At 48.3% G+C, this 24,008-nt stretch overlaps 1 protein-coding gene across 3 annotated transcripts in view; it reads right to left on the bottom strand.

The window, feature by feature from the left end:
- The window catches only part of LOC146869338 (solute carrier family 12 member 6-like), an 836,907-nt gene that overhangs the window by 168,297 nt on the left and 644,602 nt on the right, over window positions 1–24,008 (bottom strand). For all 3 annotated transcript variants that reach the window (XM_085651026.1, XM_085651041.1, XM_085650987.1), the window contains one exon: window positions 7,586–7,693. In XM_085651026.1, the coding sequence (XP_085507152.1) occupies window positions 7,586–7,693 (108 nt within the window). The remainder of the gene's footprint in view (window positions 1–7,585; window positions 7,694–24,008) is intronic.

Below are 24,008 nucleotides of genomic sequence, written 5' to 3'. Positions count from 1 at the left end.
CTCTGGCCACTTTGAGTATTTGTCCACTATCACACATATGTACTTCGGAATACCTATGTTGGCAAGTACCGGCCCCAAGATGTCTACCGCCACTTCTTCCCAGGGATTACATGGGTTTGTGAACCTCCCTAGAGCTGGTCTCATGGGTTTCAGAATTTTGTCAGCTCCTTGGCACTGCACACAGTCTCTGACATGCCTCTCCACCTGTAGGTCCATGCCTGGCCACCAATATGTCTGTTTAGTTAGTGCTTTCGTTTTCACGATTCCCAGGTGCCCCTCATGTATTATCTTCAGAAGATGTGGTATTATCTCTGCTGGTGGTACCACTCGGTTTCCTCGGTATACAAACACCCCATCATTTCCCACCGACAACTCGTCCCTGACTTCATAAAATTGCCGGAATTTGGGGCTTCTGGTGTCTCCTCTCGGGCCACCCTCGCACTATGCATTTCTTGACTTCTTCCAGATCTCAATCTGCTCCGTAGGCTTCCTTCCATTCTCTCCTGCTTATTGCCCTTTCCGGATCCTCCGTCACGGCTACCATCTCCTCATCTTCTTCCGTGCCCGTGGTGGCACTCTCCTTTGCCGCCGCCCTGCTGAGATAATCCACTTTCTTGTTCCTTGATCCTGGTATATATTCCACATCATAGCGATATTCCCATAGTTTCAGCGTCATCTTCGCTATTCGGGGAGTCGCGCCGGCATGGCCGCTGGACGTTAATACCTTCACCAGGGGTTTGTGGTCTGTCTTCAGCAGGAATCGCGTGCCCCACAAGAACTGGCGATACTTCCCCATGGCCCATACTGCGGCCAGCATCTCTTTCTCAATCACGCTGAACTTTTGTTCTAAATTCGTCAGTGATCTAGATGCAAAGCCGATCGTCTCCTTCTTGCCATCTTGTCTCTCTTGCATGAGCACTGCTCCCAACCCCTTTTCACTGGCGTCTGCCATCAGTATCGATTTCCCTAGGGGATCGTACCCTTGTAGCTGGATAGCCTGGCTTATTTCTCGTTTGACTGTGTCAAACTCTTCTTGCGCTTCTTCCGTCCATGCGAACGCTGTTTTCTCCCTCGTGAGCTGCCTCATGTGGTGCCTTTTCGTGGCAAAGTGTTGGACGAACTTACTATAGTATTCCGCCATCCCTAGGAAGGATCGTACTTCCTCCTTGGTGGTGGGTGGAGGAGCATCGCATATGGCTGTCACGTTCCCCTTCTTTGGTGTTATCCCACTCTCTCCAATTTCGTGCCCTAGGTAGGTGACCGACGACATGTCGAAATGGCACTTCTCCCATTCTGCTGTTAGTCCGTTATCCTCCAGGATCCTAAGCACCATCTCCAGCTTCTCGTCGTGGTCTTCTTGTTCCTTCCCCATCACTAGGATATCGTCTTGGAAGTATTGTACTCCCTCTATGTCCTTGAACAGTCGGGCCATTAGCTTTTGGAAGACTGCCGATGCCAACCCAAAGGGCATGCGGCAGAACTGATAACACCCGAAGGGAGTTATGAAGGACGTCAGTTTCTTACTCGTGTGGTGTAGGACTACCTGATGGTACGCTGACTTTAGATCGATGGTGGAGAACCACTTCACTCCTCTTGTTCGTGCCAGCATCTCCTCTATGCGCGGTAGCGGGAACCTCTCCACCACAATACACTTGTTGAGTTCTCTGAGGTCCACACATAAGCGCACCTTGCCTGACGGTTTCATGGCCACCACTAACGGTGCCAACCATTCTGCACTATCAATGGGTTCAATGATCCCTTCTTTTTCCAGTCGGTGTAGCTCCTGTTGCACTGCCTCTCTCACAGCAATCGGTATGTTCCTCACTTTGTGTGTGACCGGTTGGACGTTCTCCTTAAGCACGATTTTGTGAGTAAACTTTTCCAATTTTCCTACCTTGTCCCCAAATATTTTCAGGTGCGCGCTTCGCAGTCCCGCTGCCTTTGACCATTTTCCTTCCAACGCTACTAACACTTGTGTGTCTCCTCCCGGATGCAGTTGTATGCCCAATTCCCCTTGGTCCATCCACCCCAGGACCGAGGGTCCCTTCTCTGCAACGTACAATTTGCACTGGGCGCTGCGTTCTTTGAACTGGAAGAGCAGTCTTCTAAATCCCACCATTGGGATAGGTTCCCCCGTGTAGGTGACAGGCCGTATGTCGGGTGGTTCCAGATGTGGGCCTACTGTCGGTTCAAATTTCGCTTCCCACACCGACCTTTGGACGATCGTGTAGGGGGACCCTGAATCCGCTACTATGGTGATTTCCACTCCTCCGATGTGGATGTCGCACTGGGGTTTTCGAGCTCTTCTGCGGTCGATGCCTAGTACTTGGTCTTCCACGCACAGGACTTCGTCGTCTTCTTCCTGGCCCTCTTCTTCCTCTCCTGGGTCTTGTGCCACGTATTTTACCGCGTGCTGTTTCCACTTCCTGCGACACACCTTCTCGTAGTGGCCGACCAGGCCGCCAAACGCGCACTTAGCTCTGAAGGCGAGACAACGTTTGTCGTGCGCCGCATGGCTCGGGCTCCCGCACCTGTAGCACTTCGATGTTCCTTCTTTGTCCTGTTTCCACATTTGTCCCGGCTTTCCTTTCCCTTTGTACGTTCCCTTATTTTCTCCTGGCGCCGGCTTTCCTCCACCATATTGGTCGGCGTCTTCCACCTTGTTTATCGTGGGTCTCGGGACCTGGTCTCTCTTCGCTGCGTATGCGCCGCGCTTGGTCAGTTCTGCTCTTTTCACGATGGCTATCACGTCTTTTAACGTAGCGTGCCCGCTTGCCCACAGCTTATCCTGCACCGTTTTGCTTGTTGTGTGCATGACAATTTGGTCCTTTATAAAGTCGCCGTGTAGAGCTCCGAACTTACACATTATCGCCAGCTTCCTTAATGCCGCCACGTAGTCGTCTATCGTTTCTCCCGCTTCTTGCTTCCTCTGCTGGAAATTGTAGCGGTCGATAGATGTGCAGACTGCAGGGCGATAGTGGTTGTCTAAGTCCTCAATGGCGTGTTTGAACACATCATCGTCCGCTGGTGGACGGGTAACCGATGTTAAGTTTTGGAATACTCGTATGCCTTCTGGTCCCAGATTATGCAAGAGTATCCTTTTCCTCCGGCTGCTGGAGAACGCTTCTTCATTCTCGTCTTCCAGTGCTTCGAGGTAATTTTTGAAATATTCTCTCCAGTCCTCCCATTTCATTTGAGGCTCCCCTGGTCTTGGTAGGAAGGGGACCGGCGTCGTTAGCGCTGATGCCTGTGCACACATCTTGGTTTCCGCCTGTTTCCTGGGACTACCTGGAGCTTCCGTTCCTTTTCCCTTTCTTTGGGTCGTCTGGGCCTCTTCGGTCCCTTCTGCGCCGTCCCTCCCCGCTTCCGCCAGGGCCTCTTCTATCTCTCGCCCCTGGGTCGCTTACCGCGCTTCTTTGCACTTGGTTGGCACTCCTGCTTATTCTCGTGCCTCCCTCTGGCTCGCGTCTGCCACTGCCACGCTCTCTCGGTGTCCTGGAGTCTGTCCTGTGACCGCCTGGTGTTCCTGCCCCTGTAGGGCGTCGTCTCCTCCGGTTCTCCTGCTGTTGGGGGGCTTCCTCTCTCCTGGATGTCCTTCAGGGTCCTCTGCGTCCCGTCCTCGTCGCCACTGTAATGTTCTGCCTTCCCCCACAGTAAAGGACAGCAGCCAGTGCAAGATTTAACCTTTATTTATTTATTTAACACTTCTTACACCAAGAGCGCCGGGCAGTCGCCTCCGAACGCTTCGTTCGTCTCTTGCGCGTCTCGTGCTCCCTCGCGCATGCGCAGTCGTGCCCAATATGGCCACCACGCTAATGCGCGTGATGACGTAGTGCCCGGTCAGCTAGACCGCGACACTACAACAGCGAGGCATATGTTTTCAATTATCGTGCCAGTGTCTGAGCACGATAATTGAAAACAAATGGGCTTTGGTGCGCGTAACAGACACCAATAAGCCGTGGGCGGAGCAATGCGCCCGCCTTTGGCCTATTGCGTGCTCTGATGAAACAAAACACGCACTCAAAGCCCAATTACAGACCCCAAAACAGAAAACACGCACAAGCGTGTGCGATTCCAGGGTCTATTTCTGAACCCGGACAAAAGGACTCTCGCCTGCGGTCGCGAGACCTAAAAAAACACGTGATAGAAAATAGCTGAGGGGAATCCTTGCTCAGTGAATGGAAAAACAAAACTAACCTTACTTGCAGGGTAATTTAGGGTGACTATCACAGCTCTTAAAGTGGCACAGACAGTTTTGTATTCTTGTGTACATAACCACCATTCCATATTTTTTTTAACATACTTTGCCAGAGTGACACTTTCGGTTGAATGTACTTTACCTTAACCTTTTCAACGAACTGGATTAGGTTCTACAGTAAATAGATGAAATATTGCCTACCATGGCCCCATTTTCTTGTTTGCATGCTTTTAAAATTTGATATCACATACATAGATATTCCACCATTTATGAATATTAGAGTATACCAACACTGAGAACTATCATGCGAGTCCCAGAATTACATAAAAAAATACCACGTTTTTGTGGCATGCTTCATCACAGGCAAATTCTCCGCACCCAGGTAGGACAATACCGCCAGAGCGTACTCCACCTATACTGAACAAGGGAGTTCTTAGAAAAAGAGCTAATGGACAACAAGGGATCCCGAAAAAGCTAAAAAATACCTAGGTGTGCCCAGGCTATCACCTCTATCCTCGGGATCCCATGGTACATCTAAAAACTCACCCTAATTGGCAAATCTGAACTAAATGACTAAAACCATCTCTATTATGTCAACATGTTTTTGCCCATGCGTATCGCCAATCAGGTCGCGGGTATACATCAGGCCATAGGATCCCTTCTGGACTGGCCTAATCACCAATACAAGTGAGCAATAATATCAAGGTGAATGCTAACATGTATCTAAACTGTGCCTAGACTGATATAGATTTTTTATTTTTTTTATTTTACGGAGTTTTATATAACGCAAACTTGACCATCAGGTATATATAACATAGCACCAGTTTCATTACATGAGGACACATTCATTTTTGTTAGGCACGGGGAGATTAAGTGATTTGCTCAGAATCACAGGATGTTCAGCGTCATTGCTGAGACTCGAACCCAGTTACCCAGATTCGAGGCCGACCATCCTAGCCGTTAGGCCAACTTCTCTCGACTCACAGTAATAATATCATACTAAAAACCATTAATCCATTAGCGACGTACTCATGCATGGGAGGAGACTATGTCCTCTGTAGTCACACACTAATAAAGTGGAATATACTATTAATTAAAACAACCCGCTCAGAGCTGCAGCGGGGGCCCATGCCTTATTTTATTACGAATTATAAGAGCCAGATGTACAGGTCGTTCCTTGAAATGAAACCTGCTGGGTAATGGGCATAAATTTGTGTCCTAGTCGACATTTATCTACCCTGCGCCTTGAAAAACCCTGATGCTCAATATCCCTGGTACATACTATAGGAAGTTGTGTCTATACAACATACTGAGAAACCAAAAATAATTATCAGACTTCTGCAGGCTATTGAAAAAAATATTATTAAATTACTCCCAAATGACATTGCTCCCTGCAGATAATTATTGGTGTAGTGGGAGCCTTACGAGACTTCTCATGATTAGGGTTTCATATCTAATGAGGGGAGTATGGTCTCACCCCGCCAGGTGATACCATCTACTTCCGAAGGTCGTTGCCTCAACAGCCAACTCCTTGGAACCCACTTACTTCATCAAGATGTCCATTGTACTTCTTCATCTATCCAATACCCCACTCCCACGTTCACTCCCTTCAAGGCTAAATTGTTGATGGGAAAGCTTTAACGGGGGGCCATCTCCCAGATGTATTGCTCATTAGTTATTAATGTCCCAGAACACTTTTCCCAGGCTGCGACGGAAGTAGGAGGCCTGGGTGGGGGAGCTTGAGGATGCGGAATGGCGCATGGCTAGATTGCCCCTCCTCCTGGGAATTGGCTATTCCCACGCGGGGTGAGAGACGGGCTTTCTGCAGTTTCGGAACGCAAGTTTGTCCTTAACCAAAGGTTGCTTTGTTAGGGTTACTGGAGGACGTGGGTGGGTAGAGGATGGAACTAATTTTAGTGGGGTGGCAACATTCGTTGCCAATTGAGATATCATCCATAAATAGGTCTTCCATTCAACTTTGATGGCACAGTGGTGGAGCAGGGTTGACTAGTGTGCTCAGCAGTAACATCCTATGTACAAAGTCTGGGGATGCCCCAAAAGCATGAGAAGGTCTGGAGCAGGGGGTGGGCATACCGCGGACTGGATGAGAGAAATTACTGTCACTAGTGCTATGAATAATATTGTGCAGGCTTGATGGGAAGTTGTCTTATTTGGTTGTGTGGTAGGCAAATCAATAAAGTTGGTTATAAAAAAAACAAAAATTAAAATAAAAAAACAAAACCTACCTAAGTGTATATCGATCAATTCAATGTTGATATGCCTGCACAAACGCCATCGAGAATATATACAATTTCTTGAAATGTGCACCGTCTACTGTCCTAATGAGGAATATTGAAGCATTAATTTGATCTACATATGATAAAGATGTTCATATGCTAGAAAAGATAAATCAAATATGATCGTGTATAAGTAGTGTACATGAAAAAGTAAATGAAGTTGAGGAAAAAAGGAAGGGTGTAAACGAAGAAAAGTATATAATTCACATTAACATAACATTTTATGTCATTGTCCTTTGTGTCTACACAGAGACCTCTGAAGACATTTTCCAAGCATAAAGAAACAAATAAGATCCAAATGATCTGTTACCTATGGGGGAACTCATCAAGTCACACACTACTATATGTTGCTTAAAAGAAGGGAATAATTTGCCATTTATAAAAAGATGCCTTTAGTTCAGTAGATAGCTAACTCCTCATAGGCTGGGAAACCCAGCTTTGATTACTACAAAAAACAGTTTTTATCCAGAAAAACACCCTTCTAAGCCATAACAGTGGCTATGTTAGGAAAGAAAACAAAGAAAAGTCTGGACTGGCTGGGGTTAAAAGTCAACCTTGTCTCTGCGAAAAAATGTTCTAGGAGGAAATCTATTGTCCAGTCATCATAAGTAGAATCCCTTTTTATTTAGCACCGCAAAACATTTTTAAATAGGCCCATATTCATCACGAAAATGTCATTCAGTCTTAAAGATGACATGGGAGAAAATAGCTAATTACAATACACTTGTTCAGGAATTATGTAATACAATAGAATAACATATATTTAAACATGCTATATTTAAAATATTTTAATATTTACCTTGAAAGAAAAAAAGTGTTTAAATACTAAAGTGGGTTTATTCAGTTTTTCGAATTAATGAAGGCCATAATAATAACTGTTATGGATATATTAATTGGTAAAATGAAGAATGTTTTGTTTACCTTTTTGAAAAACTACGACAGGGGTTGCAGAGCATGTTTTTACTTTACTAGGGATCCCCACTTTATAGGTATCACAATTTTGAATCCTGGATGAAAGAATAATTTGATGAGAACTGCTGTTGACTCAGCCCTAGATAAGGCACATTAAATGAAGAAAGGACATGCTTACCTCTCTTTCCCGGTCAGACTTGGACAGGCGCATCTGTCTCAGCATCTGAGACCTCTGCTCCATCATCAGAGTGCGCTCATAGGTGTATGCTGAGATGTCACTGTCATGCTGTAGGAAATACACAGATGGGTGGGTGGGGAGGAGTTTAGTAAACTGACACATAGCAGAAATGTCACAAGACAGACATATCCAACCTAACATATAACATGAGGAGAGGATGATCAGGAAGCGGCTACTTACCTGTGGCACTAATTGTCCGGTCATATTTTCAGTAGATTATATCACCATTTAGAACCCGAATCATCAGGCTTTGGACCTCACATCACTTTAAGAACTACTACATTCCAGAGCGCCACTTCCATGTATTCAAAAACCTACATTAGAACATCTCTATAAAGGAAATGGCTATATATGCTAGTCTTAATTGTCTTTCAAGATTGGGAGTGATCAAAGGAACTAGTCCTCATTTCACCTGTAAAGGGCACAGTCTTGCGAGTGTTTCTGTCCCGGGTGTTCTATCATCACTTCAGCGACAGGCAGTAATATACATTACAGTTCCATGCAGTACTGACTTAGCAGGTATAATCTTTGCATGCATGAGGAAAGAAAGATACATAAATATTCATTTACTCAAACATTTCCGAAAACGCTCACTGCTTCCGGAAATCAAACCAGGACCACAGGGAAAGTGTCGAACATCATCCGCTGAGAGTGCGCTGTGGAGGCCTTTCAGGAGCTATCAAGAGATTATAAGGCAAATAACCTTTAACGCGGGCCTTTGAAAAGCAGCGTAGTCAAGTAGAGAGCACAAGCTGGAACAATGTGTTTGCATCGCTGGGACTTTATTATGGGAGTCGGGACACAGTCCCACTTTGCGCAGGTGCAAGTACAAACGGGAGTGAAGGATCATGCATGTACACAATGCCCAACGTATGCAGTTTCACCCACTGCTGCGTATGTGCATGTTTGGAACAAATTATTCTTCATCATTTTACCCGCACGTGTCTAGGATCGTTTCCAGGACCATAGCCCAGGGTAGGGGACATTCAGCATGTCTATCACGGGCAAGTAGCCTGGCATTGCAAAATGGGCAGATACACAAAGGGGCTGGGAATTCCGGTGCCCACTGCAAGTCCTTACTGCACTTATGATAGAACAGATGGCAAGACATCCAACAGTTTGGCCTGCAACAGGTTCCTATTTCGGGAGTCACACCAAGGCACAAGCTTGTCCCAGCGTTGGGCATAAACAAACTTTGTCCAAGGACACCTGGCTTTTAGGATAATACCCAAAACGATACAAGTAAAATCAAATGCAGTCAACTGCCACCTCTGAATCTCGACACACATGTGTAGAATGTGCACCCTACTCTGCTGCTGTGACAGAAGATCTGCCTGAAGCTGCAGCCTGATGGGAGACAAATGTTCATGCCCAGACGTTCAGGGTACCACTATTTCCTATCCCAATACGGGGCCACTAAAATGACTTGGGCACGGTCGTTCTTGAACTTCTTCAGAACTAGCAGCAGGAAGGCATGCAGGAGTCCCATCCTCCTCTCTAGAGGGAATGAGTCTCCTAACGAGATCATTTGTGGGAACTCTGGCTTGCAAAAGTGTTAACATACATTCTCAGCAGTGGCAAAGAGATTGGGCAGGGCTCTCCGAGATTGCTAGAAGATGTCCTGTGCCACCTTTGGGTGCCAAATGCAAAAAGAACTATTGATGGACAGAATGCATAACAATGTCATACATTCACCCCAGTACAGAGATCTGGACCTAAATCCATCGTTTTTTTGCTCACCATGCCATTCCAGTTTGGACCCAGCCATATGCAAATCAGTCTTGACGCTTTGCCCAATGGGAACAGTCCAGCCCGAACTGCCAGGCCAGGTCCTCCCTGGACTGGAAACAAGCATCCTAGGACCGGTTTCGGGATTTCACCCCTCTTCAGCCAGGCTATCTTGATTCCAGTGGCATGGAGAGCACGGGACTCACGTCTGAGCATACCTCAACATCATCCCCTTTGGTATCGCTTTGTTCGCCCTAAGTTGGCAGGGTATGCCCAGACGTGGGTCCCTTGCTCACTTTAATACTGGATTCAAGATAGCCTGGCTGATGAGGGTATGAACCCGAAACCGGTCCCAGGATGCGTGTTTCCGGTCCAGGGAAGACATGGCTTGGCAGTTCAGGCTGGACTGTTCCCATGAGGCACAGGGTCAGACTGATTTGCATATGGCCATGTCTGAACTGGGGTGGTGGAGTGAGCTAAAGAATGATGATGGATTAAACCAAGATCAATTGACTGGGGGTGAGTGTTTGATTTGCTCAAACGCTCCGTCCATCATCCTCTTTGGTATCGCCACCTTTGGGTGCACCTGCCACTAGTGATCTGATAGGCAGCACCAGCTGTGTTCATCAATCCTGGTGTTTAAAATTACCACTAGGTGGTGTGTGATCAAGGAAATGTCCTGATAATTCAGCCAGTTCCAGAGGTGCAAGGCCTTCTGGCACAGGGCCCAGGATCCACTTTGTCCTGTGTGTTGTAATACCACATGGCAGTGGTGTTTTCCATGAGAAACTGCACCAGCTTTCCCTTTATGGATGGCAGGAAGTCCTTCAAAACCAAGCAGATTGCCTGTAACTCGAACAGGTTGATGTGGAGAAGGGTCTCCGCAGGAGACCAGAGTCATCTGATCTCCACCTTTCCCAGATGACCGCCTCAACCTAGCAGAAATGGATCTGTCACTACCATCAGCTCTGGGTGAGGTAGTGAAAGGGGCCTGCTGCTGGCCCAACTGCGACCGAGCAGCCACCACTGCAGATTTTCTGCAGTTTCCGTTGAAACCTGTATGGGATCTAATAGGTTCCCTTAGTGCTGGGCCCAATGAGACCTTTGATCCCACTGGAGACCCCCATAAAACATATGGTATGGTGGACAAGCAGGATGCAAGAGGCCAATAGTCCAATAAACCTCAAAAGAATCTTCACTGAGACCCAGGACCGAGGCTGAAATGTCAGGATCAATGGCTGAATGCCCTGGACGCTCAGGTCCAGAGGGAAGTCCTGGTAGCAGATCATATCGAGGATGACTTAGATTAAAGGGAGCCTCTGTAAAGGAGTCAGGTGACACTTCGGCACATCGATAGTGAACCCAAACAATGTGAGGAGGTTCACAGTCCTCTGGAGTTAATCCACAACTGACTGTGGCAAACCCACCTTTTGTGTAAGCAAAGACAGGCACACCAGACCTCTTAAGGTATGCTGCAACAATCACAATCACCTCCGTGAACACCGGATGGGGCACTGGAGATGCTGAGAGAGAGCATTGGAAAGTGAAAATGCTTGTAGCTCACCTTGAACCGCATGTAGCACATCTGTGGACCTGCAGGACAGAAACATAGAATTAGGCGTCCTGGAGGTCCAACACTACCAAACAGTCTCCTGGATCCAGGGTAGACAGAAACTGACCCAAGGTGAGCATTATTAACGTGTCTCTACAGCAAGAAACTGAGATATCAGATCTAAAATAGTAACATTTTCCAACACTGGGACTCCCTAGGGTCCAAAAAAAGCTTGAACTTCCTGGAGCTAAATGGGCAAGCCCTCCTCTAAAAACTGGTCTAATGTAGGCGGAAGATACAGGACGTAATCTTGTTGAAATGATATGCAGGCCCAGTTGTTGGATGCTATGGCCTGTAACCCATTGAGAAAATGTCAAGTTCTGCCTCCCACAGGGTGGTTGTGTGCCCTTATGGACAAACTAAATCAGCTCGGCAACTGTTGCCAGAGAGGTAGGGAACTGAGGCTCACTGTCCTTGTAGGCCCGGACGATGTCTATGAATCCTGTACCCTAACTTTGAAAGGACTGAGGTACCTGCTAATGGCATCATGGGCCATAATGTTGCCTATATGAACAGCCCCTGGCAATGCCTCGAAGGCGAGGAACTGTTGAGAATACTGTCTTGTGGGTGTTGAGAGGCTGAGGGAGTGCACTGTGGTTCTGCTTCCTTTTAAGCGATCTAGGGTGGAACTGGCCTTCTCACCAAACAAGCTAAACCCATAAAAAGACATATCCATGAGTGACACCTGGATGTCATCCAAGAAGTGCATGGAATCCAAAACACCACATCAAACCGGATTGGTCTGCCTAAACATTCAGTCATATCCAGGTCTAACCATATGACATATTATGCTGCCTCCTGGCCATCTTGAATGGTTTGTGCCAAGCTGGCGTGGAATTCCGCTGGAACTGCCGGCAAGATTTCTACAACTATGTCTTGTAAAGCATGGGAGTACCTACCTAGCAAGCAGCTTGTGTTGACTGACAGAAGGGCACAGCTAGCTGAGGAGAACACTTGTTTCCCTAATGCCTCAATTCCCTTTGACTCTCTCTCTCGCAGGTGGTAGGTGCCTGAGGTGGGGTCATAGGGAACAAGTTTGGATTAATCCAGTTAGTGGAACCCTGAACTGCCACGCTTTGTGGAGTAGGGTGTTACATCAGAAAAAAGAAAAAGGGTGGGGGATAGGGAATGAGTATGAATACATCCTCCTAAACAGAATCACCAGGCTTTCCAGAGTAGGGTGTTCCGTCAAAAAAATCAGGGTTACCCAGGGCAGGTCTGTGGGGTTGTGCTACCTATCTAGTTAAAGGTGGGCAGGACTAAGTTTTAGCCCAGGTGCCTACGAGATTGTCAGTCAGGGCTTCGCTGAATAACAACCAGTAATAGGACGAGGTCTGGAAAACGTAAGTGAGAAGAACAAGTTACTTACCTTCGGTAACGCTTTTTCTGGTGGATACAGTATCTGCCTGTGGATTCCTCACCTTGTGAATATCCCCTGCGCCAGCAACATTCGGAAACTTTTGTAGCACTCCACGCCGATGAGGTCGAAGACGACGTCACAGAGACACGGCTCCACTCGCGACTCCGCTGAAGTCACCGGATCCATAAGAAGACCTCGTTGGCGTGATGACGTCAGTTCCGCCCTTTTTTCCGTGCCTTCGAGGCACACGGACGGACTGACAGCAATATATACACAGTATACACAGTACATAATATACAAAGCAACACACACAGTGTGGCGATAACATAGGAAGACAAAAGAAATAACACACTGCCTTTGACAGTAACAAATAAATTTTAAAACACCATAATTAGAATTGTAGGTATACAAGGGTGGACAACGGGGAGGCGGGTGGGTCAGTGAGGAATCCACAGGCAGATACTGTATCCAACAGAAAAAGTGTTACCGAAGGTAAGTAACTTGTTCTTCTGATGGATACATCTGTCAGTGGATTCCTCACCTTGTGAAAAGATTCCACAGCAGTCCCACTCCCGGAGGAGGGTGTCCACCCTTCTATACCAGAAAGTCCTGAAGGACGGAACGAGCAAAGTGTCCGTCCCTCCTCACCTCGGAATCCAAGCAGTAATGCTTCGCGAAAGAGTCGAGGGAGGCCCAAGTTGCCGCCCTACAAATGCCCTCCACAGGAACACCTCTTTTAAAAACCTGGCTGTTTAATCAATAATTTGCTTTCTTATTGTTCTGTTCCTGTCAGTTTTTAGCGCTGGGAAACCCTAGGAGGGTAGCTGTGCGCTCTACAAAATTACTTTAACATAACATAACCTCTAGACAAGGCAGATGTAGAAGACTTAGCCCTGGTAGAAAGAGCCCTTATACCCGCTGGAGGTTCCTTAACTGCCAAAGAGTAACATATCTTGATGCACAAGATAATCCATCTGGAAAGGGTGCGCTTGTGCACCGCTCTGCCTTTCCTGCAGCCAACATAGCTGTAGGAAGGTGGAATCTGACTAATGGTTGCCCCCAACATTTTGCCTGGTATTTGAGTGGTTTTTGACTAGTCTGGCTGGGATCCTGCTATCCAGGACCCCAGCCTATCTGCTTTCTCCTTAAAACTGATGTGAGTATCCTAGGTACAAAACCAATTGGATGCTGAGGGTGCCCTGACAGTCCCTTGTAGATGGTACCCAGGGCATGGGTCCCTCAGTAGGCCTACCAGGGCTGCAGCACTTATTGTGCCACCCTGGGACAGCCATACAAACTGACACCACCAGACCACTACTGTAGTCTGGGTAAGGTGGTGCTAGCACCCCTTACAGGGATATAGGTACCCTATATCCCACCCCATTACAACACATGTCAGTCAGTCAGTCAAAGCTTTTATTTCGGTAAAATACCATAAAAAGACATAAATACATATATACATTTAAAACATGATTAAATAACATTTGTGTAGAGTGTAATCCATTAAGACATTAAGACAATTTCCATAGGACATACGCAATAAAAACGTGAACTTTTCCATGAAGAGAAAAATGTTAAAATTAATCCAGGGCCAAAGATATACACATTATACCTCAAAGTACTATGATGAAGATAAAGATAATACTGAATCAGAAAGATGAGCGACAGAAGACAAAAATTTGGACCTTGCAAACCACATTGAGAGAAGGAATTTAGCCATTGCAAACACTATCAAAGGGGTGGTATCATATTTCAGAATTCTGAACACCTCCTTGTAGTTCCTGAGACCCCTAGACTTACATAACTGGATAATCCACTTTTTCCTTGCAATAGTATATAAGGGGCAAAAGAGAACAACATGTAGCTCTGTTTCACAGATAGCAGAACATAGGGGACACGAGCTAACGGGATCTACAACATTGCACCATCTGTGAGTGAGATCTCTCAACGGTAGCGAACCGTGTCTGAACTGGATGTAAAGTTTCTTTGCCAAAGGTGGTTGGATAGCGTCCAGGAAAACTTCAAACTGGGGACTACACTTAATATCCAGAAAGGTGTCAGTAAGCCTACCCAGGGAGGATTGGAGTAGGATACCCTTCCTATAAGATTTTAAAACCTCCCGCAATGAATTCTTCGAGAGTGAGCGGCAGGTCGCTTCCGGGGCGGACCATAAATTCCTCATCCCAATTAGGTTACAAAGGTTCTTTATGTAGGCAAGCCAAGGGATCTTATCCGATTTTCCCCTTGCCATAATGTCACCAAGATCGTACCTGTAGCTTGCCAACTCGGGCGTTGACCAAAGACGCCTCCAGAACTGAAGAGGACGGTTCCGGGCAATCTCCTCTATGGGAACCAGACCCAGATCCCATCTCAGAGGAATTAATGGGGTGCTGACAGGTAGTTTCAACAATCTCCTGATAAAAGAATTCTCAATAGATGAGAGGGAAGCGGGGGGAGAATATCCCCATAATTCAGCACCGTAAAGTGCTCCTCCTCTGGCTTGGGATTTATAGATTTCCATGGGGGGCCCCAAAGGTTTAAAAGAGGAGTTATTAAACACCTTCAGGATTCCCCCCACTGATTGGGCTAATCTCAAATTTGCCTTCGCCAAATGGGACCCCCAATTCATTTTATCATTAAGGGTCACCCCCAAATACTCAAACGTGGCAACCCTATCCAACTCAACCTCTCCCAGTTTAGGATGGGGGCAATTAGATGAATTAGAACCGAAGACCATAAATTTGGTCTTCGAAAGATTCAGTTCCAGGTCCCTGATTTTACAAAAGGAGCAAAAGGCCTCTAATGTACGCTGGATGCCCATGTAAGATTGGGATAACAGGAGCGTATCATCAGCGAACATTAGGGCCGGGACCTTACGCCCCGCCAGTACAGGGGAGTCCAGGTTAGCGGAGCGCAGTAGATACTCGATCAGCCCATTGATGAAAAGGGAGAAAAGGGTGGGGGCCAGGACACAGCCCTGCCTCACACCCTTCTCTACCGGAAATGGTCCAGAGATTTCCCCGCATCTCCCAAATCTCACCCTTGCGTAGGTGCCTAGGTGAAGGCGTTTGAATAAATGGCAAAGGTAGGGGGGGCACCCATCTCTAGCAAGAGGGCCCAGAGTTTTTCCCTTTGCACCATATCAAAAGCGGACCGGAGGTCCACAAAGATCAAAAACAAATTACCAGCACCCATGCTGACTGTTTTCCAATAAATCAAGAGTAATCTAAATAATTGATCAATAGTAGAAACCTTGGCTCGGAACCCCGCCTGGAGGGAGGTTAAAATTTGTTGATCCTCCATCCAGACCTGCAGTCTGGATAAGAGGACTCGGGCGAACAGCTTCTGTAAAACATCAATCAGGCTTATGGGGCGGTAGTTGGCTGGATCCAGTGGGGAAGATTTTTTGTGGATGGGTATAATTTCTGCACCCAGCCAGGTGTCCGGGATTCTAAGGCCCTGCAAAATAGCATTAAAATATACACATATATAAGGGGCCCAGATTTTTACATCACTTCTGTAGAGATCACCGGGGATCTTGTCAAGCCCCGGAGCTTTCCCTACTGATAGGGAATTGAGGGCCAATTCTATTTCTGGGATAGAAAAGAGACTAGTCTCAATTTCTTCCTGACACAACAGGTCCGTAGCAATATCAGTCCGTGACAAGCCTGCATCGGTGCCACCCGGGGGGTTAGTGACCGAGAAGAGGGGTTGGAAATGGGCGAGCCAGACCTCCTCGCTGAGATTGGGAATAATTGCTGGGGGACTGGCAACCGTGCCCGTTCGGACAATGTTCCAAAACGCCCTCGAGTCACGGTCTACTAAAGCTTGGAGTAAATTTTGCCACCTTAGATCCTCCCACTCGGCTTTTGCTTCCTTGATCAGGTTTTTATAGGTGGCCCTAGCCGCCCGGATACTATATGGGGTACCCTCCTTTACTTCTTTTAACAGGGCAGACTTAGCCTGCCTACAGGTACCATTGAACCAGTGCTCGGGCCTAGAAGGCCTTGGCTTTGAGACAGTAGGGTTGTAGAAGAAGCTAGCCAAACTGCCAAGGAGATCCTTGTGGATGGTCTGGAGATCGAAAAGGCGGGACTGCGGGATGTCCCCGGCAGGACTCAGGAGGTGGGAGACTGCTTCCAAGGAGCGGAACACAGTGCTATATATCTCAGCAAGCTTTAGGTCATCAGACGCTACCCTTTCCCACCTGATCCTTCTGCCACCTGCCACTAGAACCAGATTCTCGCTATGTAATGGAGATTGGGGCCTAGAAAATTCACTACCACCTAACTTGTTAATCAATTCCAGAGACAGTAGGTTGTGATCGCTATCGACCCGTGGAATAATAGAAAAGGCGGCCAAGTGGCACCAAAATTCCACGTTCACCAAAACATAGTCGATGGTCGAACATCTCCCAGCTCTGTTAAAGGTGAAAGACCCCGGCACGTCCGGGCAGAGTCTACCATTGCAGGCCCGCAAGGAGTGTGCGATGGTGAGCCTATTAATCTCAAGGGCTAGAGGGGAAAGGCGTTTGGCCGGATAGGAGATAAGGTCTGGGATTAGATCGGTTTCATCCTCATCACAGGTGGGAGAGGGGATCCCAAGGAGGGGTTCGAAGTGGCAATTGAGATCTGCGCCAATTAGTTTATGGGACGCAGGTGGAAGAGAATGTAAAACATCTTCCAGGGCTCCCAGGATCGACAGACCCAACTGAACCGGCTGGGGGCGCAAGTACACATTTATTACTACTAGCGAGTAGCTAGCAGGGAAAGTGAGTAGCAGGCATAGGATGTCAGGGGACTTAGGATCCAGTAACTTTACTGAGCACCCCAGGTGTGTTGCAACCCATACTACTAGCCCCCCTGAAGGTCTTCCTCTCGTCCCCTGGACTGCTGGGGCCGAAAACGATGCATAACCCACCCTCCGTGGTGTAGACCGTAGCCAGGTTTCTTGGAATATGCAGATGTCATATTTGTCCATTAGCTCTCCCCACTCAGGATCAGAGAGCTTGGACTCCAGACCGGCCACATTCCAAGACCTAACTAATGGTCTCCGGATAGGTATTCGGGGGGGGCTATCAACCGGAGAGGGGGAAGAGGGGGGGCTGTGGGAAGCAGAATGCACAAGGGGGTTCAACACTAAACAACCCACTGTGGTGCTGGGGGACAGAAATGAGGGAGAAGGGGGCCCAGGGCCACTCTCCGTGCCAAGAGCTACCGAGGACACAGCCAACATCGTATCAGAGACATCCCCATCCTGGGTCCCTCCCACGGGCATAAACCCTCCCTTACTAGGACTCAGAGGTGGTGGTCAGTCCACCGCATTAAGCACACCGAAACGGTTTCCAACCGGGATGTTAAAGAAGGAATTATGTGGGGCCTGGTGGAAGTATGGTAGATCAACTGGGTCCAGAGTATTGGGGATGGAATAAAAATACCCCAAATGCGATGCCTCAATGGCTCCCCTTCTATGGTGCCCTCCCTGCTCCAGTATGTGACCTACTACTCTGGGGTCCCTAAAGTTAATCAGGACACAGTCCCCCCCTATGTCCTTTGGGCGGGTCCCCAGCCAGTTAACCCTCCGAACATGAAGAATCTCCCCTCTCCCTGCTCCCTTCAATGGTCTATTTTTGGACACATGTACTCTCATGGGTCAGCCCTATGGCAGGCCTTGCTAATCCTACAAGGCAGGGTGCTGAGGTATGTGTGAGGGGGGACCCCTACATGAGTAGGGCCTCCCTGCAACCTTCGTAAAATCATTGCTGGGTTGTTTGTAGTGTAGCCATACCATATACTCTTAACCGCATTATAAGTCTATCGCGATAACGCGATAGCTTGAGAATGGCTACACAGAACCATATCGTGTTTGGTGTCAAACATGTGGGAATCATACCCCCAGTCCAGCCATGGGCATGAGGGTACGATTCCCCCCTGCTAGAGGGACGATATGGGAAAAGCGGCAGAATTTAGACACCAATTTAAAAGTGCACATGTAGTACAAAATGGCTACTACCCGCCACCCACACGACTCGGGCTGGCTGTTGCTGGGGAAAACCCCAGCCTCGCCAGCTGGACAATAGGGCTCCTGTGGCAGGGAGGTGCTAGCATCTCCCCAGACAGGATAATGTGGATTGGAACAGGGTGGGTGCACCAAATGTCCTTTCAGAGTTGCACGTAGGCAGCTGCAGAGCCTTCATTCTGCATACACCGCTTGGAACCGGTTCAGGGGCATCCTGCCCCTCGCCCAGGCGGGAAACACACAAAGGGGAGAGGGTGTAGCCACCCTTTCCCACCTCACCACTCATTGGTGGACACTACTCTGGACACTCCCCTAATCTTGGGGATAAAGGTGAATAACGTGGCCCCAGAGCCTCAGATTAATCTTGAACTTTACAGTCTTGACCTTCGACTTGCTGCTGCCCAGCTGATGGAAGAAATCTCCCTTGGGATAAAGGAGTTATCCCCCTGCTTGGCAGGCACCTGAAACACTGCAAGTGACCCGGTTGGAACCTCGCTGCTCCTACGGACTTCGACGACTTCCAGCACCCTTGAGGTGGGTTTCCAGCGCATCCCAGAGGCCAGTGAGTGTGCTCAACGAGTTTGGGCACCGTAGACCGCGAGGGTGCCGAGATCCCCAATACCCCAGGACACCGGCCACCTCTTGCGTAGCACACGACCCTGACCAGTGGGGAAGTTGTGCTTTGGCCCGTTTACGAGCCAACCACTCTACAGCAATTGTGCCAAAGACCAGCGCCCTAGCCCCCTCCGGTGGCCTGTGGGTGCCCTTTTACGCACTCCAAATTGCCGCCTCCCGCGGTCCCTTTTCTCTCGACTTGTGGGCCCCAGCGGAGGTCTATTTCGACAATCAAGAGTTCCCCTGGTTGCTCCAGGCCTGCTCTACAGTCTCCCCGAAGGAGACCTCTCCCAGACCTCGTGGGTCTGTACTGTAGCAGATTTGTTCATCGTGCGTGGGTTGCGGTTGCCAAGGCTTAGTGGATCCAATCCGGACACTAACACCGCAGCAACCCTCATCCGACGTGGGACAGTCGCCCTCCAGAAGCTGGCCTTCCTTGAAGCCTCCCGGTGCCCGTGGCTGCAGATCCAAGTTACACCACTTTCCACCTGAAGCACCCGACATCGAAGGGCTCTTCACTTTGAGCCTCCTGGTCACTTTGCTGTGACCCAGACTCTGTCCCCTCTGCTTTCAGGTTCTTTTCTACAATCTTCACATCTTTGATCACATCTTTGATCTTCACGGCATCATCGACGCTTTTGGCTAGCAGCACTTTTGAACATTTTCCTATAGAAAATCAGCCCGCGACCCGACATCGAAAACGACCTATGCACTGGCTTCCCTGGGGCAGGTAACAGTGGTACCTCGGTACTCTCGTGGTAGTGGGCTCCTCAAAAGCTTAAGTCTAAAGTTTTAACTTTATACTCCTGCTAGAAGTGACTTTAATCTGTGTAATTTCAACCGCGACATTCTCCATAGGCTATAATAGAGATCCCTATAGCAGCTATTTCCACTGCACGCGCCTCCCGTGGGTCCCCTTCCTCATAACCTGGGGTGGATTCTTAAGGGGCCAGCGATCCTAAATGCCCTAGGCATTGTCTGTAGAATTGTTGTGGTTCTTATACCACTTTTTTGATATATGGTTTGGTCCCCCCCTGGGGCCCTGTGATTCCTGTGCTATTTATTGTGTTTATAAATGCTTGTTTGAATTGTAACTTTGCCACTAGCCTCATAAAGAGACTGTGGGATTCTGTCTAGAATAAATACATATATTTTATATATATATATACCTGTGTGGGCTACTCTTTCATTTGGTTATTCAAGAGGTTATTTATGGTAAAACAATAAGCTTAACACTCCTTCAAGACTTAGCCTGAAGGCTGCTCTCCACAGCTACCACTAGGATAGCTTTCTTTAAAGGTTGTCTTAAACCTATCATCAATAAGAGTCGAATTGGACTGGTGCAAGGTGTCCCTATAACTAGGAGACAGCATATGCCAGGCCAACTTCTCACAATAGCCCACAAAAAGCTGGTCGTCCACTCGAAAGTCTTTAGTCATATCGAGGTAGAAGCTCACTGCCCTCTTAGGGTCCAAGCGGTTAAGCCGCTCCTCCTCCTTGGAAGGGTGAGGAGGAGGATAGAAGGTAGGAAGGGTAATGGATTGCCTCAGATGGAAAGGAGTTACCACCTTAGGCAGAAAAGCAGCCCTGGTCCTGAGTACCATTCTATCAGCAAGAATGGTCAAAAACGGGGGTTGTGAACTCAGAGCTTGAATCTCACTTACCCTCCTTGATGAGGTAATAGCAATGAGAAAGACCGTTTTAAAAGATAACAGCCTCAAGGGACACTTGTGCAAGGGTTCAAAGGGAGAACCCATCAAGTAAGTTAAGACAAGATTTAAGTCCCATTGAGGCACAATAAAAGGAGTAGGCGGAATCTTATTGGTAAGGCCCTTAAGAAAACGTAAAACAATAGTTGACTTAAACAATGACTGCTGATCCGGCAAGATAAAGGAAAGCCGACAAAGCCGATAGATATCCCTTCACAGTGGCTACAGCAAAGCCTTGCTGAGCAAGACAAAGAGCAAACTGAAGGATGTTGGATAAACGAGCCCTCAAAGGGTCAATAGATTTGTCTCCGCACTTAAGAACAAATTTAGACCACCTATAAGAATAAATAGATTTAGTGGAATGACGTCTGGCAGACAATATTACATCTACCACATCAGGCGGGAGAGAAAAATAATTCAGGTTGACCCATTCAATCTCCAGGCATGAAGGTGTAAGCTCTGGAGGTGGGGGTGTAGAACCTGCCCCTCCGACTGCGAGAGGAGGTCTGTCCTCAGAGGGAGACGGAGAGAGAGGGCACGAGGAGAGGTGGAGAAGATCTGTACACCACACCCTTCTTGGCCAATCCGTGGCGATCAAAATGACTTGGGCCCGGTCTTGGCGAATCTTCCTCAGAACCCGAGGAATCAAGGGTATGGGAGGAAACGCGTAAAGGAGATGTGAGTCCCATCTCAACTGAAACGCGTCCCCCAAAGCTCCCTGCATCGGATACTGGAGACTTCAGAATGACGGGCAGTGAGCGTTCTCGTGAGTGGCAAACAGGTCCACCCGAGGAGTTCCCCACGTCCGAAAGACGCGACGAACCACCTCCGGATGGAGCCTCCACTCGTGGTCGGTGGAGAACTGCCGGCTGAGACTGTCTGCACACACGTTCAGAACCCCGGCCAGATGATTTGCCATCAGACAAATCCGATGATCCTGAACCCAGGACCAGAGACGCAGAGCCTCTCTGCAGAGACAATGCAACACCACTCCTCCCTGCTTGTTGACATACCACATCGCGGTAGTGACTGACCGGGAAGGGAGGAAGGCCTTGAGTGCCAAACGTATCGCCCGCAATTCCAAAAGGTTGATGTGAAGCAACCTTTCCTCTGGAGACCAAAGACCCTTGATCTCTAGATCCCCCAGATGCGCACCCCACCCTAAAGTGGATGCATCCGTTATCACTGTGGCCACCGATGGAGGTAGATGGAAGGGCTTTCCTTGAGACAGATTGCCCTCCACGCTCCACCAAGACAGATCTGCTGCAGCTTCTCTGGAGATCCTCACAGACTCCCTGAGATCTCCCATGTGCTGATACCACTGCCTGCGGAGGCACCACTGGAGCGCCCTCATGTGCCAGCGTATATGGTTGACCAACAGAATGCAGGAAGCAAACAGACCGAGCAGACGAAGGACCTTCAGGACTGGAACGACCGCTCCATTGTAAAACAAGGGAATCATTTCTTGTATGTCGAGAATCCTTTGTGGAGGTGGGAATGCTCGACACACAGTAGTGTCCAGTACTTCCCCTATGAACAGGTTGCGCTGAGAGGGCACCAGGTGAGACTTGGGTACGTTTATCGAAAAACCCATTTTGTACAACAGCTGGATTGTAACTTGCAGATGATGAAGCACCTTCTCTGGCGACTCCGCTTTGATCAGCCAGTTGTCCAGACGTCCAGATAGGGGAAAACTGGAATCCCCGACCTTCTGAGATGGGCTGCCACCACTGCCATCACCTTGGTGAAGACTCGAGGTGCAGTAGTAAGACCAAACGGAAGGACCGCAAACTGATAATGTTGCGACCCTACCGTAAAACGGAGATACTTCCTGTGCGACTTCAGAATAGGGATGTGGAAATACGCATCCTGCAAGTCGATGGACGCCATCCAGTCCTCCTGTTGCAGTGCTTGAAGAACCTGCACAAGGGTGAGCATTTTGAACTTCTCTTGCTTCAGAAAAAGATTCAAGATCCTGAGGTCCAGGATTGGACGCAGCCTGCCATCCTTCTTTGGAATCAGGAAATACCGGGAGTAGCATCCCTGACCCATTTCCTGCTCGGGAACCACCTCTATCGCGCCTTTTTTTAGCAATGTTAGGACTTCCTCCTGGAGGAGAAGAAGATGGTCCTCCGAGCAAGCACCTTGGCAAGGAGGGTAATTTGGAGGGATTCTCGAAAGGGAAGGGTGTACCCATTTTCTACAAGATCGAACCCAAAGGTCTGTAGTAACCGAATCCCAATCTTGTAGAAAATGGGTAAGCCGCCCCCCACAGGACCAGCATGATCCAGAATGGTGGATCTAGGGCTGCTTTGCAGTGGTGGGAGGGACGGAGGAAGAGGAAGAGGAGGAGGGGAGAGCTGCCGACCTCGAGCACGACCTCTGATTCTGCCCCTGTAGCTCTTATACAGGGTGTTCTGTTGCTGTTGTTGCTGCTGGGGCTGCCTTAAGTACGAACGGACGATCTTCCAAAGCCCCTGTACCTCCTAAACGAACCCCTAGACTGAGTCTGCAGACCGAGAGATTTGGCCGTGGCCTTGCTCTCTTTAAATCTCTCGTGCAGCATCAGCTTTCTTACCAAAAAGACCAGAGCCGTCAAAAGGCATGTCCAGGAGCGTAGCCTGCACATCAGGGGAGAACTCAGATGACTTGAGCCACGCATCCCTCCTTGTGGCAACAGAAGAGCCCATAATACTAGCGACAGAATCAGCAGTATCCAGGCCGCTCTGGATTACTTGACGTGCAGCCGCCTGAGTGTCCGATAGCACCTCATTAAAGTTCAGTCTATCCTCCTCTGACAGTTTTGGGGCCAGTTGTTTCGCTGAATCCATTGGAGCATGGATATATCGGCCCAAAAGGTGGCATTTGTCGATTTTAAAGCCATACTGGCAGAAGAGAAGATCTTGGCTGACTGGTCTAATTTCTTTGCATCCCTGTCACTAGGGATTTGGGGAAAGGCACCTGAAGATCTTTTAGAACAGGCAGCCTGAACCACCAGACGCTCTGGAGAAGGATGGGAAGTCAGAAAGTCTTGGTACCCTGGAGCTGCCCTATATCTCCTTGCAACTACCTTAGAGACCGCAGGAGCAGAGATGGGCTTACGCCATACTTCCATGACCGGTTCAATAATGGCGTCATCAAATGAAAGCAAGGGCTCCGATACAAAGGAAGGAGAATGTAAAACCTCTGTGAGGATGTTCGGTTTAAACTCAGCAGATGGTAACTGCAGATCCAGAAGCTCAGCCGCATTTTTATTAACTGAGTGGTAGGGAGCCACATCTTTTAAAGGAGTAATCTCCCACTCAGGTGACAAGTCCAGGC

This window comes from Triturus cristatus, chromosome 1_1 (genome assembly GCF_964204655.1).
Source record: "Triturus cristatus chromosome 1_1, aTriCri1.1, whole genome shotgun sequence".
Lineage (NCBI taxonomy): Eukaryota > Metazoa > Chordata > Amphibia > Caudata > Salamandridae > Triturus > Triturus cristatus.
Note: the sequence above shows the minus strand (reverse complement) of the source record. Positions and strands in the feature narration are given on the sequence as shown.